Source organism: Leptosomus discolor, chromosome 9, assembly GCF_034619465.1.
Source record: "Leptosomus discolor isolate bLepDis1 chromosome 9, bLepDis1.hap2, whole genome shotgun sequence".
Lineage (NCBI taxonomy): Eukaryota > Metazoa > Chordata > Aves > Leptosomiformes > Leptosomidae > Leptosomus > Leptosomus discolor.
Window position 1 is genome coordinate 32,137,018 of NC_141399.1, and position 19,046 is coordinate 32,156,063.

General features: G+C 35.5%; 1 protein-coding gene across 1 annotated transcript in view; it reads right to left on the reverse strand.

Moving 5' to 3' along the window:
• Positions 1–9,887: 9,887 nt before the first annotated feature.
• The window catches only part of DIAPH2 (diaphanous related formin 2), a 248,566-nt gene continuing 239,407 nt past the window's right edge, over positions 9,888–19,046 (reverse strand). The window contains exon 28 of the mRNA XM_086470539.1: positions 9,888–10,559. Coding sequence (XP_086326665.1) covers positions 10,495–10,559 — 65 coding nt within the window. The 3' untranslated portion in view covers positions 9,888–10,494. The remainder of the gene's footprint in view (positions 10,560–19,046) is intronic.

Sequence of the window (19,046 nt, forward strand, 5' to 3'; positions counted from 1 at the left end):
GACTTTTTCTCTCTGTGCTACCAATTTCCATGTTTTCTCTTTGAGGCATTTACTTATTTTCATTACTTTCTGAAACAGCAGCTTTCATAATTCACTTTATAACTCTATTTTGTATGTATTTTGTTCTTCCTCAGTATTTCTTCCCTACCCTTTCTGGCATTATTTGTTATACCAAATGTTGCTTTCCAGTGTACATCATGAAGTTCCTTGAGATATTTTTACCAGTCTGGTTGAGCTGAGACTGACAGCTGATTATCACTGTTCCACTTCCTTTTTCTGTTGATACTTCACTATTAAAAAGTTAGATGCTTGCCTCCCACTCACTTCAGTTGGAGGTAGCTCTTTTCTACCAATGTGTACTTTGAATATCCAGTTGGGTAGGAATGCTATAACAAAGTAATTATTAAGTTATGTTGCTGTGAAGGACTGTAGATTATTCATTTTTGTTAAGTGACTGTAGTGTTCAAACATAATGTAGATGATTCAAAAGGCATTTTCACTATGTTTAGTTAAATTCACAGTAACTAGATACTTGGAAATATTTTCTTCCAAACAGAATCCATGCCAAGTTTTGTGATGAATGACTTATGAAATAATTTTTCACCACCTGACACCACAATTAAGTTTACCTATAAGCTTCAGAATATGAGTATTTAAATGTGGGGAACTAGCAACTTTTAGGAACTAATGAGATGAAAAAATTTGTATCATAAACCAACACATATTCTATCAGCATATAAAGAGTATTAAAGAAAGCAACAAATTTCAACAAACTCATACAATTGATATTGTCCATTTTTAAAAACAATTTATTATGCTTCAAGAAGCAAAACTTACATAAAGTCAAATGTTTATATGGGCACTTGCAGATGGTTTGGGTAAATTTTTTATATGAAGTAACTTTGCTTTTGATGGAGAACTTACCTTTCATAAAAATTCTAGTTATGGATAACTATAATTTGACATATAGATGGGGAATGAATCTGAAGTCCACAGAAAAGCTGCCATTTATTTCATTCAGTTTCAAGAGTACCAGCCTGAAATCAGCAGAGCCAGGCTTAATATGCTTAACTTACACAGCCGCATCCAGATGATTGACTATAATACACATAAACATTACAATAATATGTTAGGTAACTGCTCTAATAATACTAAACTGAAGAGCATTTTGGATGTCTGGCTTGGCATATTAACCAGACCTAAACATCCAAATATGAACTAATTAAGGCTCTCTATAAATTATACAAGCTACATTTTGTATCTTATCAGTACCTAAAAAAAATGATGTGCTTTTGTGTCTACTAGCTCTTGAAGTAGGGTTTTGTTTCCCCTAACATCTGCATTTTTGCTTCTGGTACCAGTAGGTCATAAGAGGCTATAAATTACCCTCATTACCTTAATAATCACAGGATTGCTGAATAAGCTCCATTCCATCATAACACAATCACATTCCAGCATCTGCATCAGGCTTTAAGACTTCCTACCGCTTATGAGGAATAGTGGTCTGAGTCAATCAATACCAAAAGCATTAACATTGTGCAACATATTGTATATGTGGTAGAGACGCTTGCATATCATTACAGCAGCAATGCCTCAATGATAAACTTACGTATCTAAGGTAAATGAATACAAATTTTTGCTTCAAATAACACATGCAGGTAGTAACAACGAAATGTGTTCGTCATATTTCAGACAAATGTATTACTATTTTCCAGTATTTTTTTCTTTCCACTGCAATTCACTGGTCAGAATTCTACAGGTTTTAGAGCTGAGGGAATGTAAATAGATTTGCAGACTAACTGCAGAAATCTGCTAATGTCTTACCTAGGGGAATGAAGACAAAATGAATTTGGACCAATCTATCTAGACTAACTACAACTAAGCTATATTTCTAACCGGCAACAATATCCTGTGATGAGCTAAAATTCTTGCAGTTTTTAAAAAAATAATCACAATCTCAATCATTATCAGTTTATTCTTATGCTTCAAAAATCTTTGCAGAAAAAGCTATTAATTGGGCAGACTGCTTAGAACAGTGTAAGCTGCTCTCTTCCCCCGTAAAGAACTCATTGGCAGACTTCTGCAGTCAGACAACCTGCAAGCCTGATCTTAATTTCTTAGCATTCAAGAACCTGAAGAAAAGTGTTCAACACTGTCCCACACGACATCCTTGCCTCTAAAACTGGAGAGACACGGATTTGATGGATGGGCATCTTGGTGGACGAGTCAACAACTCGATGTCTGAGTGAAGACCAGTGACGAATGGTGTTCCTCGAGGATCAGTACTGGGATCAGTGCTGTTTAACATCTCTGTTGGTGACATGGATAGTGGGATTGAGTGCACCTCAGTAAGTTTGCTGACGATACCAAGTGGTGTGGTTGACATGCTGGAGGGAAGGGAGGCCATCCAGAGGGACCTGGACAGCCTGGAGACGTGGGCCTGTGCAAACCTCATGAAGTTCAACAAGGCCAAGTGCAAGGTCCTGCACCTGGGTCAGGGCAATCCCAAGCACAGATACAGGCTGGGGGGTGAGTAGATTGAGAGCAGCCCTGGGGAGAAGGACCTGGGGGTGCTGGTGGGTGAAAAAATGAGTCTGAGCCAGCATTGTGTGCTCACAGCCCAGAAGGCCAATTGATCCTGAGCTGCATCAAGAGAAGCGTGGCCAGCAGGTTGAGGGAGGTGATTCTGCCCCTCTGCTCTGCTGAGACCCCACCTGCAGTGCTGCGTCCAGCTCTGGGGCTCCCAGCACAAGAAAGACATGGATGTGCTTAAGCAGGTCAAGGGGGGGCATGAAGACTATCAGGGGGCTGGAGCACCTCACTTATGAGGACAGGCTGAGAGTTGGGGTTGTTCAGCCTGGAGAAGAGAAGGCTCCATGGAGACCTTATAGCGGCCTGCCAGTGCTTAAAGGGGGCCTGCAGGAAAGGTGGGGAGGGACTCTTCATCAGGGAGGGTAGTGATAAGATGATGGGTAATGGTTTCAAACTGAAAGAGTAGAGATTTAGATAAGCAATTAGGAAGAAGTTCTTCACTGTGAGGGTGATGAGGCACTGGCACAGGTTGCCCAGAGAAGCTGTGGCTGCCCCCTCCCTGGCAGTGTTCAAGGCCAGGTTGGATGGGGCTGGGAGCAACCTGGTCTAGTGGGAGGTGTCCCTGACCTTGGCAGGGAGGTTGGAACTGGACAATCTTTAAGGTCCCTTCCAGCCCAAACCATTCTATGATTAACAGAATTTTGAAATATTTCTGGAAGTACAATTTCAGTTGGCCATTCTACACTACGACAGCTTTCAAAATCCCACAATCTTCATTAAAGTATAACAGATCAGTTTCAAAATCTGTTATGCACAGTGCCTAATGGAGGTAGGCAAATTTGATTCTCTGTTTTTTCTGTTTGGTTTTAGTACTGTTTACAGAAATTTACACTCATTACATGTAGTGCAAAGGCCTTGTTACAGGTTTGTCATTACTTTTCGCCTTTGTAATCTTGTTTCTCTTCATGACAGTGAATTCAGACATTGAATTATCTTTTTTATTTATTTAGTCTGGATTTTTTTTTGATCTGCAAATACTGCTGTTCTTTAAGTTGATCGATCCTGTATCACTTAAAGTAAATGGACTCCACTTTAATAGGTATGGAATCAAGCCGTGGTGCATTTAAAACATTATTTCTTTAAATTTATTTTATATATGTATATATATACACACACACACACACATTTGGTTAGCATTTGTTTTTATTTCTTCAAAGCAATTCTTCTCTCTTTTTATTACTCTGGCAGATAAAGAATGTTTGAGAAAGTGTGATCATTAACAATTTCTTCCGCAAATGGAATAGCCTTCCGAGCCACTTCAGGCTATCTGCATCACCAAAGTGCTAAAACAGTAACAGCCTGATATTAATCTCTAACGCTACTGAATTGCCAGTCTGATAATTATTCATCAAGTCATCCTTGTACTCTCAAAAAGACTATCTAAAAATATACATTTCTGAATGATGCAAAAGTAACTTCTATAGGTCAGAGGCCCTATGTGGGGTTGGTGTAATGTCAGTGAAGTAGAATTAGTTTACACCAAATCTGACCAATACCTTATTGGGACAAAGTCCTTTCCCCCCCCGCCCCCCCTCCTCCTCTTAAGGACTCGGGCACTTTAATAAGCAGATAAGCACTCACAGGGCTTTTCAGTCATCTGTGCCTCACAGATAATCTGCCCCTTAGGACTCAGAGATCAATTATTTCAATGGAAGAAGGTTGGGCACACTGCCCTTATGAAAACCTGGCCTGAAGACCTGGCTCTTCTGTGCCTCCCTGCGAGTACATCTACAGTAGCATGCTGCAGGCTGACGCAAGCCTGCTCTGCGTGTGCTCTGAGCAGGCAGGGTGAGAGCCAGTTGAAATCAAAAAGATGTGTGATTTTGTTAGCATGGCATCTGAGATAATATCCTTTGCCTCTCAGATGGGTTTCTTAGGTTGGCCTCGTTACTAAAATAACACAAATAAACAGCTTTCAGTACCTTGTGAATTTAAATGGACTAAATTCGTGTTTCCTCACAGTCTAGGAGCAAAAAAAATCCCAAACAAACCCTTACTTGGATTTTTCTTCTTAATCTTAATTTCACATCTATTGAAAGGGATTAATTACGGCCATTAAGTACTTACCAAACAATTCTGAGCAAATCAATCAAATGTTTTTATAATTTTATCACAGCCCACTCATAGTGACTTTATTAAAAAAAATATAGAAAGGCTAATTTTGAGGTAATGACTGGAAGATATAATACAGGGGAGGAGTATAGCTCAAATTTACAGAAAGTGTCCAAATGTAAGAAAGGAGTCTATGTGGCAGAGCCCCATAACTTGCTATTAATCTTAAGTTCACATACAGGTTTTCTTAACCATGTGAGGAAGCAACAGAAATAATTACCATTGAGAAAAACATTAAGGTACCTGCTACTTGTTTGAGGACAAATTCTGCCTGCCAATCTCCCAAAGGCAAAAATATCTGAGAGGATGATGGGAATCCCAGACTCCCACACTACAAAGTCAAGAACATTTTACTGAAAAATGAGGAACAAGAATATGGTATAGGACATCATCACTACATTTTTCTCAACCATGACAATCATAGCATTCACATTTATAGCTGGCACTTAGAAGTTTTCATTTTTTTCATGTTAATCCCATAAGAAAATAAACTTCTACTGCTTCACCATATATGAAATAGCACGTTTTAACTATAGTTCAGTTCATTAAAAATAAAATGGTGCTTTCAGCCATCCCTTGGCATATCTCTTTCGCATATAGAAAGTTACTTAAGGAGTGTTGTATCAACATGGCTGATCATATTCAGTAGAATTCCATCCAATCAGAAACTTTAGTACTTATTGCACAAACTCAGTGCTAACTCTCTACACTATTGTGCAGTTCAGTCTGTTATGCTGATATTGATAAATTCTTTAAGGTGCAACATACAGTTTTGTAGGTAAAAAGTCTGTCAAGTTTCTATTCCATTAAGTCTGTTTTGTGACTGAATGAAGTAAATATTTTGGAAACCACCACCAATAGCTGACTGACTGACTACATGTTTGTCTCAAAAAGTCTACTGGAATCCAGTCACTTAAAATAAATATGGACCCATGTAATCTATTTAGTGATTCCCTTCAATTGTTATTTTCGTAAAAATAAAATGGTATCACCATTACTGAAAATTGTTTTTTTAAATTATATACTTTTTTGGATTATTTTGTTTTTAAAGTCCTCCTCCATTGGAAAAGGCATTTTTTCCCCTAATTCGACTCAAGTATACTTGATACCTCAAACAAAAAAAAACAACCAACCAAACAAAAAAAGATCTGTAAAATGTCAGTAAGCTAACATGGAAAGTAATTTCAGCATTTTATATAACAAAAACAGATTTTGAGATGATGGTACTCAATAGTTAATAATTATCATAAACAAGTAAAACATTGGTGCACCTAGCAAAATCATGTTATGTATATCTTTATTACAGTTTTCAGAATACATGGATTAACAATGGCCAGGCTGTGATTTCATCAAATTCCTATTTTAAACATTACATACAAACACAGAGCTGTTTAAAAAATAGAAATGCATGAGTTTTGTCACCTTTTTTTTTTTCCTCTCCTTTTTTTGGCATCAGGAGTCATATGACTTCCAAAAGGGAAACCAAATGGTTCATGATAGCAGACTGACTAAACTGTAATAGATTATTGTTCACATTCTGTGGCATATGTATCACCTCAAACAGCGCTAAAAGAAACACTACAAGAACAAATCTTTCTCCTTTAACGTTCTTCTAATGACATCAGTGGGTGCTGAGTGACAGCTTGCAGGACTGCAGAATTCACAGGCTTGCACGACTCCCTTTCTTGTGCACAAAAGCAGTATGTGATCTGAACCAGAGACATCTGAAGCTGAGGGATTTGGCTTTATCTGCTTTGATTTTTGAAAATTTATTTACATTTTGTGTGCATGCATGGGCATGTGAGTAGATACTGCAGAAGAATAGATGTAGAGGTTTCTTACAATACTTTAATAACTTGCAAATACAGTATGGCACATAAGAGGTGGGCTTTACATTGCTTTATTGCTTAGCATTTGATACGCCTGACCTCTCAGCAATTTGAAGGCAAACAGTAAAGTATAATTCAGCCAAGCCTTTGTTTAATGGATAAGAAGCAATTTACATATATAGATAAGTTTGCTCCCACATAACTATTACCAGCTTTAAATATTTACTAGCTATATCATTCTCAATATAGGAAGTACTAATTTCACCCATCAAAGCAGGATTTGCCTGAGGGATGCACAAGCCGAACATTGCAAAATTTTCTTAAAGAAAGCTATAGTCGAATTTCCAGAGCCAAACCTAAAACTCAGCCAGATTCTCAGAGTTTTGCAAACCATTTGTATACCGTGGGATGAATTTAAAGTAGGTCACTGATGAACTGTGGTTTGGATAGAAACCATGAAAACACTATGCTTTTTACAGCATTTGTCTGAGGTAGTACATATACCACACACAAAAATGCAAAAATATACAGATATTCATAACTAATTGCATACTACAGAAGGGAACTATGGGAATGCTTGCATTTGTATCTGAATTTTCAGGAAAGAGCAGACAATTTTAGATAATATTTTTCATATTGACCGTGGTTGTCAAAAAACAGAACAAATTATGTAATAGTTTTTCTGGGAATACTTCCTGAAGCTGTCTGTCAATGCCCTCTGAGGCACTAATATTGTTTTGGCTTTAGCATCAGTTCATAATATAATTAACACTTAAACCAAACATCACTTATGTGCTGGGAAAAGATATTTGTTGAATCACAAACAAACATACATGACAAATTGTGTTGCACTTTTTTTCTCAGTAAACTGCATAAAACTTGAGCAAAAAATGTCTAAAGTCTTTACATTTCTGATCTGTACAGCCAGTAGTTAAGCAACAGAGATGTATATTTGTATATGATTTAAACATTTCATTCCCACGTCAACTGCAAATTTAGTTCAATTCATTGCAAAGGTAAGATTATCCTCCTCTTAAATAAACTAAGAAATGTAAACAGTGTAACATCATAAAATAAAAATCTCTTCAGTACTTGCAACTGGTAAAATGTGAATGCAAACAGATGTGCTGGTATATTGTTAACGTAATGTCTCAGAGGACATATAGTGAAACATAATTAGCAAGAAATTTATGTATGAACCCTCCAGCGACTTTCTTTCTGGGATTACTTCAAATACAAATATAATTTAACTGATATATTTCATTTTTTAAAATTAGAAAATAAGGCAAGTGCATTTCTGAAAAAGGTGCTACTCTTCTACACTTCTAGATAAACATGTGACACCTTTGAAAATTAGATCAATAATAAAAACATTAAAAATATTTGCAATTTAATATAGACTGAAAAACTATCAAAAGACAAAGTGACCAGCATCAATTTCAGAAAATATTTTAGACTTCATAAATACGAGCACCCTATATTTACATAAATTATCTTCTAAACTAGTTTTCCTTTGAAAGACACTTTTGTTCTAACAGATATGTCCATTAAATTATATAAATGTTTCAAATATGAAAAAAATAGTAGTAAAATAGAAGCATCAGATGATGTTATTTTGGATTTGCCTTTTATTTTTTTCCTAAGATTTGGTTCTTGAAAATCTGTGGTCAGCTTTCGCAGAGCTTTAAAAAAAATATAACCCATGGAAATGAAAAACTCGTGCACTAATAACTACTGCTACAGTAAAAAGATCCATTGTGAGCTTTTGAGTTTTCAAATATAAAGATTATATCAATAGTTTTAAATCCCGGCAAAACGCTCATTTTAAAATTTGAATTCTAAAATTTGACTTCTAATACGCTGTTGATCGTAGTACAAATTTATATAGATATTATGAACCTAATCCTTTTAAACTGGCTTTGTACATTAACACGTTTTTATAACTGTAAATGTATTGGTTCCAGTTTAAAAAGTTATTCTTCAATACAAGGTTGATGTTGACCTTACATGAAACAGGATATAATCCTTTGTATCTCTTACTGATAAACTGGGAGACAGAATCCTATTGCATGCATTTTTTCTCCTGAAGTACCATACAACTCTTCAGCTTGTTACTAAAAACACAAAAACCCCCAAACAGTTTAGGAAGAGTATTAGCTGACAGCATGCATTTCACTAGGCTTCAGTCATATTCCTATGTTTAGAGATATAGCTATGGAGAAACCCCCTGTTTCCTTTGAAGACAACTTAAAAAAAAAAAAAATTTCAATAGTAGATTGAAAAGAAGCCATATCTTTTCTTATAATAATTGGGTATCAATCACTGCAGTTTGAAATTGTGAGAATTTAATCCAAACTAGGCAGATAGTATTAAGAGTATCTTACCAGAGAAGAACCTACTGTACAAAGACGCTTGGCTCAAGCAGTAGTGCAAAGTTACACTGCCCCAGTACTGAATGCTCCTCTAGAGCTAGCAGTTTGTGCACAGAAAACAATGTGACACCTTACCTTCCAAATATTCTTTATATAACATTAAAAAAAAGTTCCCCATAACACCAGGCAATAAAAGTATTCATAGTAATTCATCAACCAGTGAAAAGCAATACTAATTTGAGAACAAGTGCCATCTACCACATAGCATCCCGTTTTTTTAAAAAATTTCATAGCTGAGCAACGTATGAGCAGTTCCACTGGAACTCCTACTTAAAATCCTCCATCCCATCCAGATAAGCAATGAAACTTTAGTAAAAGGATGGTGAAGACTGACCTGAACACCAAACAGACTGTACATTCAACTAGAGTCTGGGGAGAAAAGGGAACTAGAGTTTCCTATTGAGTGGCAGAACATACACAATGTCAGCTACTAAACTGACTGCTCACCTGAGGTACTGCAGTGCAAGGGGCCTGTATACAAAGTAGAATGGGAGGAGCTTCCCAAAAAACTCCGACTGCTGCAATCATTGATCACTGCTATATAGTGCTCCAGGTAGAAAATTTGTTCTTAGCTGCTAAATGCTCAGCACTAAAATCCACCAGTAGAGATCCCGCTACATATTTTACCTGAGAAACAGAGGAAAAACTCAGAGGCAGTTCTGAATAACTTCATAATGTAGCTTGTCTCTAAAAACCTACACAAAGGTATTTTCAGCATAATTAAAATAGGACAATCATATTTTCCCCCAAGCATCTTTATAAAGCATATATAAGTGCATAATTAGAAAAATCCCTCCTTAGATACAGTTAAAAGCATATCCTGCCCTTGATATCATTTAATTTTGGTAAAATCCTATGCTCTGTTTTATTAATTTATTTATTTTTTTAGCAGTGAAAAGTAACTATACATCACCATATCACCAGAAGTGTAGATATGTGGTATATCCTACTTGCAGCCAAAATAGCTGAATCCACCAGGTTTTACAACTGAGATAAGATTTTCAGCAACTGGACTGGGGCTATGCGTTGCTTTTTTATGGTTACAAAAAAGATTCTGATAATGTAGACCAGCTCATCTCTGAATTTATTAACATACAATTTTATTATTTTTTCCTTTCATGTCCAAATCAGAACTGCAAATGGAATCCACAGCTGTATTCTTTCAACAAATTTGTATTTTCTTACCCACATAAAACATAACCTAGAAATCCCCAACTCCTTTCATGTAAGTTGCCAGCTTTTTTTTTTTTAAAAAAAAAAAGGGAGGGGGGAAGAAAGAACATAAGAAAATAAGATATATAACCTACTGCTTAACACTGTTTACAGATCTTGGTAGTTGGGGTAATAAGACACAGTATGTGGATTATTTAGCAATAGCTTTTAAAATACATAATATTTATACAACTTCTCATTTAATCAATACCAGTATTCCTTTATGATCATTGCCAATTTGTATGATAAACTCCTTTTAATGTATATCCATTTAATTGTAAATAAAACAATTCACTAATTCTTTGGCATCAGAAGAATCATACAGCTGCAATTGTTCCATTGTGGCGAGAACGAGACCTTTCCAAAGTTACTCGTCTGTTATCTGTAACACAAAGAGGAAAAAACAAATCACCATAAGATTTGAAACATGGATAATGCAATGTCAAGAGGTTTTCAAACAGCCCTGAAAATCATTTTAAATGATATGTAAATAAGTATCTAGGAGACTGGATCAGAGAAGTTTCACACTGCAGCTGCCAGACTGAGTTCAAGAGTTCTGCAATCAGCAATAAATTACTTTCTTGATCAGAGAAGCTGGGTGATAAAAGCATTAGGAGAATCCTGAAACAGTCCCCTTGGAAACAGCATACAATAAAATTCTGAGTAAAAATCTTATTTTAGAAACAATTTATGCACAGAAGCTCTGAAACAATACATTTTAAGTTTCATGAAAATGTACTGGCCAGTGTGGTGGTGAAAAGCCTACTAGATGCTACAAGTACAAAAGCGCTAACACTCTTCACTATAATTTGGTAGAGTTAAAAATAGAACAGTTAAATCAGCCGCTTCCTAAGCATTTCCTGATTGTGCAATGTGAACAACTTTTAGTATAAAATATTACACAGTAATTATTGCAATGAATAATAAATATGTCTCTATCACAGGAAAACAATCATGAAGTACCAGCCACATTCCTAAATGACTTTAAAATAAAATTTTAAAGCGATGAATATACACACACACACAAAAGAAAAAAGGGGCAGAAAATTAACCCCCACTTAGTTTTCTAGAGGTTTTAATCTTTCTTTTTTAAAATGTGGTCCTGCAAAACTATTTTTTTTTTAATTTTTTTTTTTTTTTTTTTTTTTTGGTGTGACTGCTTTTCTGTTCTCTCATGTCACAGAGGTTGCTGCTCTTTTTTTTTTTGGATCAGTAGTAGTATTTACACTGCTACAGCATCAGGGTGTCCCAATATATGGCTGGAACTCCTACTCAGTACTGGAATATGATAAAAACCCAGCCACTTCAGAAGCAAAAAGTCTGTCAGACAAACTGCAGGCAAGCAGGTTTTCTCAGTTTTTTTCCAAATGAGCCGATTTAGCTCTTTCTGTTCCCACAGTGCAGCAGACTATAAAACCATGTGTTACTGGTGCTGCTGGAGGAGAGTGCTAAACTTGGTTCAGGCATAAAGCACAAGACCCCAGCACACCTTACGGGTAGAAATACATTCTTTGGAACACAGTGATTCAGTCAGCAGCTTTTTCAGACACCAGGGGAAAGGCTGGACCCAAGATCAGCCTGGAATCTCACTAGTGGTATAGAAAAACCTGAAGGGAGGGTGCAAAGAGGCCTGAGGCAATGGACACAAACTGAGACACAGGAGGTTACTTCTGAACATCAGGAAACAGTTTTTGTACTCTGAGGGTGAATGAGCGCTGGAATAGGTTGTGCAGGGAGGTTATGGAGTCTTCATCCTTAGAGATACTCAAAAACTGTCTAGACAGAGTCCTGGACAACTGGCTCTAGGTGAACCTGCTTGAGCAGAGTGGGGCTGGACAAGATGACCTCCAGAGGTCCCTTCCAACATCAACCATTTTGTGATGTTTGGACCAGAAATGGTCCAAGCACATTAAATAAGGTTCTGGGGAAGACAAAGAAAGTCATCTCTGTGATCTGTTTCTGTACAAAGAACAGAGGGTGCCTGTGGAGACTGCACAGGCTCTGCAAAATCAACCTTCCTTTTCCCTGTTCAATGAAAGTGTCTCCAACACTACAGGGAATTAACGGCTCCTTTAGCAAGATTATTAGTTCTTTTTATAGTTCTGCCTTGCCTCCTTTTCCTAATGAATCTATCCATGCATAAAGTATTCAAATTACTCTAAGTCAATCTGTTTTGCATGGGAATAAATCTCTGTACTGGTTGCAGTGTCACTAGGCAGTGGAAATTAAAGCACAAAAATGCTGCCTAAAACCAAAGAAGGAACATTATCAACTCAAATGTGCTGCTGTTCCTCTGTAACAGTGACTAGTAAAGGATCTGGTGATACTTGCTCTCAGTGGGGAGAAGTGCCTTCACCAGAAGACCATTTCTTGATATACTTTCAAGACTGCCAACTGTACAGGTTAAAAACAGATTAAGAGAGTCCAATAACTGTTTATTTCTTCATACTTGTTTTTTTTAGATTTTTCTCTTTTCTGTGGTTTTTTTTTTTCCTCTTTTTTTTTTTTTCCCTCAACAAGGAGAGAAGAACTTTTTCTGCGAATGGCAGTTCAGATTCTCTTGTAACTGCACAACTGAGCTAGGACTTAAAGAAAACACAAAACAAAATTGTAAAAACTGGAAGCATTATCATTTCCTTCTTCAGCTGATGACAAAGTATTTTCCCAATTATTAGAATTAATCCATTCTTTTTTATTATTTCCAGTTTTTAAATGGAAGTATTATATTTTCTAGAGATAGGAATACAAAGTCTGAAAGATTCAAGAACGACCAGAAAGAACCACAAGGTTCTTCTAATCAATGAAATGCAGTTGTTACGAGTAAGAAACCATGTCAGCATTTGCAGGAGAATTTTCTGCAAAGCTTACAGCATTTTATAGTGAGTTTTACTAAAACAAAGGCTAGTAGGATATAAATTACTCCTTCATAAAATTTTCAGCTCATTATAAAAAAGGGAGGATTCAATTTATTTACTATCAACATGGAAGCTTTAATGTATCTGAAAATTTTATAAATTTTCAGTATAAAGTATTTCTTGTTCTTTACAAATAGACCTATTTTATTCAACAGTGAATCTGCAAGCAACCTTGTGTGTGTGCCTATTTACATCTGGTTAAAAAAAAAGAAGCATTAGTATGTGTACATACATATGGTACATACACAAAGAAATGACTTGTTTCTTCACTAGATGTAAAATGTGCTTGTATATGTATAAATGTATTCGTTAGGTTAAAACAAAGGGTTTCATATTAGGATCTGAAACTGGATTCGGCTGGTATTTCAGTGACTCAAGCAAAAGTTTTTAAAAATCATGGCATTTATAACTGAATGTGTTATGTTGAAAGTATTTCTCCAACAGCTGTATTTACTCTTTTTTTATGTTACAGACCATATTGAATACAACAGAAAGCAAGACCAGCTTATAAACATGACTGAGTATTCCAGCATAAAACTATTTCTAACATCTAATAAATGGTAAAACTGTTCACTTGTATTACAAGAGATGTGGAGGAAAAATAAAAGACAATAGCAGTAACACAAGAGTATTTAAAATTAAGCCAAATATCATTGCTGAAAAGCTCAGGTGTACACTTTAGAAGTACGAAAAAATTACTAGAAAACATGATAATAGTTTCTGCGTGTGTCAGTCATGACTTCTGGGTAACTCATCTACCTATGTAGATGAAAACTTTGTTTCTTACTTTAATGTCAGAAGTCCACCTCCTTTAGAAACAGGACATTTAAGAAACATCCACAATGCTCATATTACAGACACTATAATCTATCTCAGAAATGAATACATGAACTCAAAAGTGGTCTCTCAATTGGCTGAATCGACCTCTTTTGTAGCAGTCAAAGGTAGAGCAATGAAGGATTAAAATGGAAAACAAAGTATACTTTTGTATCATAAAATAATAATAATCTTTTAGCTAGCTGGATCAAATTCAGATAAAGAAAATACACAATTAAATGCTGAGAAATCAAATCAGTAGTTCCTTTTTGGTATATGTAATACTGGAATGTAGTCTTGATCATGCAAACTTTACACCTCCACTGGAAGAAATATATGGACTTTATTATAACAACAATTACTTGCTCAAGTCTGCTTGCACTCAACACAGTACCAAGATGGGAATAAATAATACCTACAACATACAAGATATTTGTAGAGATGCTTTTCATAGATACACATCATTCACTGCATAACATGAACCTACTGATGTAAAAAAAAAAAAAAAAAAAAGGCAAAACCACAAAAAGCTTAGTGTGTAAGTACAATAAATATATGCCATGGAGTAAATGAAAAAAATAAAAAAATATAAACAGTTCTTAGACAATGTATTTTAATTTTATGGAACTTTTCAACTTCAGCCTTAAGATTTCCCCCTTATGCTCTGTATGTATAAAGCATTAGAAATTACAATCAATTACAAGCACACTGGTAGGGGAAGAGGAAAATATTTTTGCAAAAACTAGACTCCGCAAAATGTATTTTTCCTTTCCTTAATCCTCCTTCATCAGTGCTGTTATTAAAAGAGAAGTCTCAATAGCTGCAACAGATTAACTAACTCAGTAGCTTGTTATAAACACAAAACTCAGTTATATTAGGAAAAAAATATTTTGCAGAACTGCAATACTGAGATTATGTGACTTTTCCATTTCACTTTCTTCTTATCCACTCTTCCAGGTAGTAACTTTATGCTCTCCTATTATAAGCCTTACTTTTTATGAGCAGTCAATGTCGGTAATAATATAGATGTTGTGCAATCGAACGGACTAGTTATGACACTGAGATATCTGTTACAGAAAAAGACAGTCTACAAAACCATACCTCAAAGGTACTCGATTGGAATGTGTACTATCCTGTAACAACCACCAAAAAAGTTCTCTGACATGCCTTATATTGAAATTATAGTTGTATTATAAAATGCTACCGGGCTTGGTACCTTAGTTGACTAATTCTCCGGGATTAAATATTTTTCTGTCCAGTCAGTTAAGGCACTAGAAGTGTTTCTTTGTGCCTTAATTACACCAGTCAATTCAAACACTAGACTGATTTTGAAATCTTATTTCCCTGCAGACTTTCCTAGAGTGCTCATCAAGAGCGTATCTAAGTTCCTCCCAAATGTAAATAATTGCAGCACCCTTGATTAGCATTAAAAACCCCAGCAACAATAAATCCCCAAAATCACACAAAACCCCCACAAAACCAACAACCAAACATACCAAACATGACTGGCGCAGAGAGAGAAGGTACCAGCTTGAGTTGACTTGAAAATGACCGTATGAAGAAAGTAGAATATTCAGCAATGAATGAAGTGTTTAAAATTCCATCTTTCTGAAATAATTTTGACTATGCAAGAGAGGCAGAAATGCATGCCGTAAGGGAATCTGTATGGCCTATGCCTTTGGGAATCAATGAAAACATTTACATCAAACATTTATTTATTCATTCATGTAAAATTTTGTTCACTAGGAAATTCCACTGAAACACAACTTGTTTTCATGAGCAACCCAAGAGAAAGTACTCACACAGTCCCAGGTACTTCAGCAAGCACCACGAATTTATATAACATGGAAAACAATCAAAAGAGCAAGATAATTTCCTATAAGTATAGAATGATTACACAAAAAATGAGTAAGCTGGTCATTTAAGAACGTTTTAAATGGATAAACTATCACAACATATGATCATTTCAAGAAGCAAACACTGCATCTGTGATATGGATGACATCAGCATTTCTTCTTTAGAAAAAGGCAGAAATCTGAACTGCACTTTACAAGTGTCACTTTTTTTTTCTGACACAGATGAATAAGTATTTTCTGTATAGTGTCATTGATTAAAATTGGGACAAGATAGAATAAATTTAAATCACTTTAGCCTGGGTAGCCTCTATTTTTCTCCTTGAGCCATCGATGCATAGGGAAAACTGAAGCCAAGTCAGTCATTTGACGTAACAGCATATTATCAATTGCTTTAAAGAGCAATCCATGACAAGAATTAACCTTATTATTTTTTGTTATTGACTGCATGCACCTTCATAAGCTTAGCTTATCAACAATGAAAGGCAAATCTTTTTGGAAATTGGAATTGAAAGAACATAAGACAGAAGCGGAATTGATATATCGCAAAACAGCAGGGAAACCCATCAATCTCCAGCACCTCTTTAACAGCTAGAGCTGAACATTGTTCTGTTATTGCCTGGCCGGTACCTGTGACATGACTAGAGAACACCAACTGAGAAATAAGCTAGTCAAGGAAATGAAGAGCTTCAAAACTGTTGTCTGTGTCTAGAACAAAATCCTTTCGAGAAACAGCATCTCGAGAGAAAATGGCTCTCCTAATCTCAATTCTGTTAAGGCTCAGTCCATCTCTGTGAGATTTGATTTCAAACTGATCTTTCAAAATGTCTGGCCTATGTAAAAAAAAAAAAATAGCAATGAGGTAAAAATCAGTTATGGGAGAAATGAAGCCAAAATAACACCTCAGAAAGGACTATCTGAAATAGACAGTACTTTCCAAAAGATCTTTATTGCAAATAGATAAAACAAGCAAATAAAACAGTTTTCTAACAGGGTTAAGGGAAACTGTAGAGCCAATATGTTTTCTTTTAATCTTTTAGTATTTTAAACAGGCACCCGAAACATGCCTGGCAAAATCTGAACTGGATCCTTTCTAACCATCACACTGGGTCATTTTACATTCATTTGGATTTGATATTTTTGTAAGCAAAAATGCGAAAAGGCCAAATGATATGACATCCTTGTTCTCAGCTTATTTTTTCCCTAAACAGAATCTCTAATTCTTGACAATCAAACTTAAATGACAGCTAAAATGGTTATTTTAGCATTAACTTCAAAGAAAACCTTGAGATTTCAAGCAAACCCTGTAGCTGTGACGTCAAATTCTAGAAAGCCTGTTTTGTTTTGGTTTAGGTCCAACCCCAGATTTTCATGTGAAAGCTGAGTGATAACCTGAGCATATACATACTATATGTTGTTATGATGGAGGAAAAGAAACTTACCCTAGCCCAAAGAAATAGCAGGGGGTTTTGTTTTGTGGTTTTTTTAAAGCACTCAAAACCAGATAGCACACATAAACAGACAAAACATTAATTATAAAGGCATAGTGTTTATCTTACAATAATTTAAAAATTATCTTCTTGACCTGGTTAGTGGGATGGTTACCAATATATTGATGCAGAAGAAAAAAAGTGTTGAAGAGTAACAAAAGGTTTTAGAAGAAATAAAGACAAAGGAAAAAAAAATGGGTCTATGTAGTTATTAAGAAGATCTCTAGAATAGAAAGAAAAAGCATTAAGGAGAATTGTCACAGACTTAAAAGGATGTCTTTCAAGACTGAATAGCTCCTCCTTAGAAAAAAGCAGATACACATATCTCCTGAGTTACCTGTAGAAGTCAGGAGTGTGAAAATTATCACCATAACACAGTAAGCCTTAAGGTAAGATAAATTTGTATGTAGATAGGTATTCTGTTTGAAAACATCTGCTTCAAAAGTGCTAGTCACTGCGACAACACATAGTACCTTCATTTTAAGGTTTCCAGCCCAGCCTGTGTGCACAATTTCTCACTGAGAACATATGTGGCCATTCAGATTCTTTTTAACTTGCTCAATAAAAGTTGTTAATATCCAGAAGCACTGTAGTACAGAGCTAGGTCTAAAATACAGGAAGCTAAAGGATTTAAGTCCTGACACAAAGGCGTTTCACTCAGATTAAAAAGGAACAAAGACATGTCTAATCTTACTGCTGCCACTCAGACCTAGCTTGCTGGGCACTGTTAGTTGTAGCCTTTGAGTCGTAAGAAAATGCAGAGCATCAGTAGAAAAACCATTTATTTATGTTCTATGTATTATACATAAAAAAAGCTTTAAAAATGAATAATGTGAGAAATTTTAATGTTAAATGGCATGTGTGATGACATTTACCATCTCAGTCAATCCTGCTGTTACCACATTCAACAGTATGGGACTACAATAAAAGTAACAACTTTTGCAACCAAAATCTAGTACGTGGACCATCTGTATCACAACTCCATTAAGCAAATAAATACTTATCCTTTTTAGAGCTGAAGAGAATCTAATAAAGCTAAGTATTTATAGAATAAAAATGGATTTGTAAACCTATTTTCGAGTAATCTGTTTAAAATAAATTTTACTATTGCTTCCTTCAGGCCTTAAAGATTTAAAAAAAAATAAATAAAAATGAACTGGGCCAATAAGCTAAGATTCCTTAAAACTTTAAGTGATCTATTTAATATTTTAATTTAACTTTGCTTTCTTTGTGGATAGTACCACCTGGGACAGGAACTGAAAGCCCTTCCACAATGGAATGTGGCTGCAATGGAAAAGCCTTAGTTTGAGACAACACATGCCTGCCTCAGGGGTTACAAGACAAATCAATCTATTTTTCTCCTTTCCTCCAAGGGTAATTGGCCTTGAAAATTACAGAGTACAATGCAGGCACATATACAGCCATTTTCCATTTCTTTTTCAGTTTGAATTCTCAGCTGAGAACTAAACTTATAAAGGTGGGAAAATAAAAAGAAGATGAACAATTCCATCAGTTCAAATCCCCTCCAATAACAAGCAGCACTGCGACCAGCATTTGAGTCTGGAATTTACTGAAAGCTGCTATGAATAGCTGTCATTTTCCTAGTCACTATTTTCTTATTCTTGTTTGTGATAAAATTTACTTGAATTTTTTTGACAGCCTGTACCACCAGCATTCATGGAGATTTGTCACAGAATTTAGTTAAACTGAAAAGTTATAATTATTGCTTCATGTCCCACACAATCTCACAAAGTAATACTGATTTTTATTGCATCCTTATGAAATTGCCTTTTTC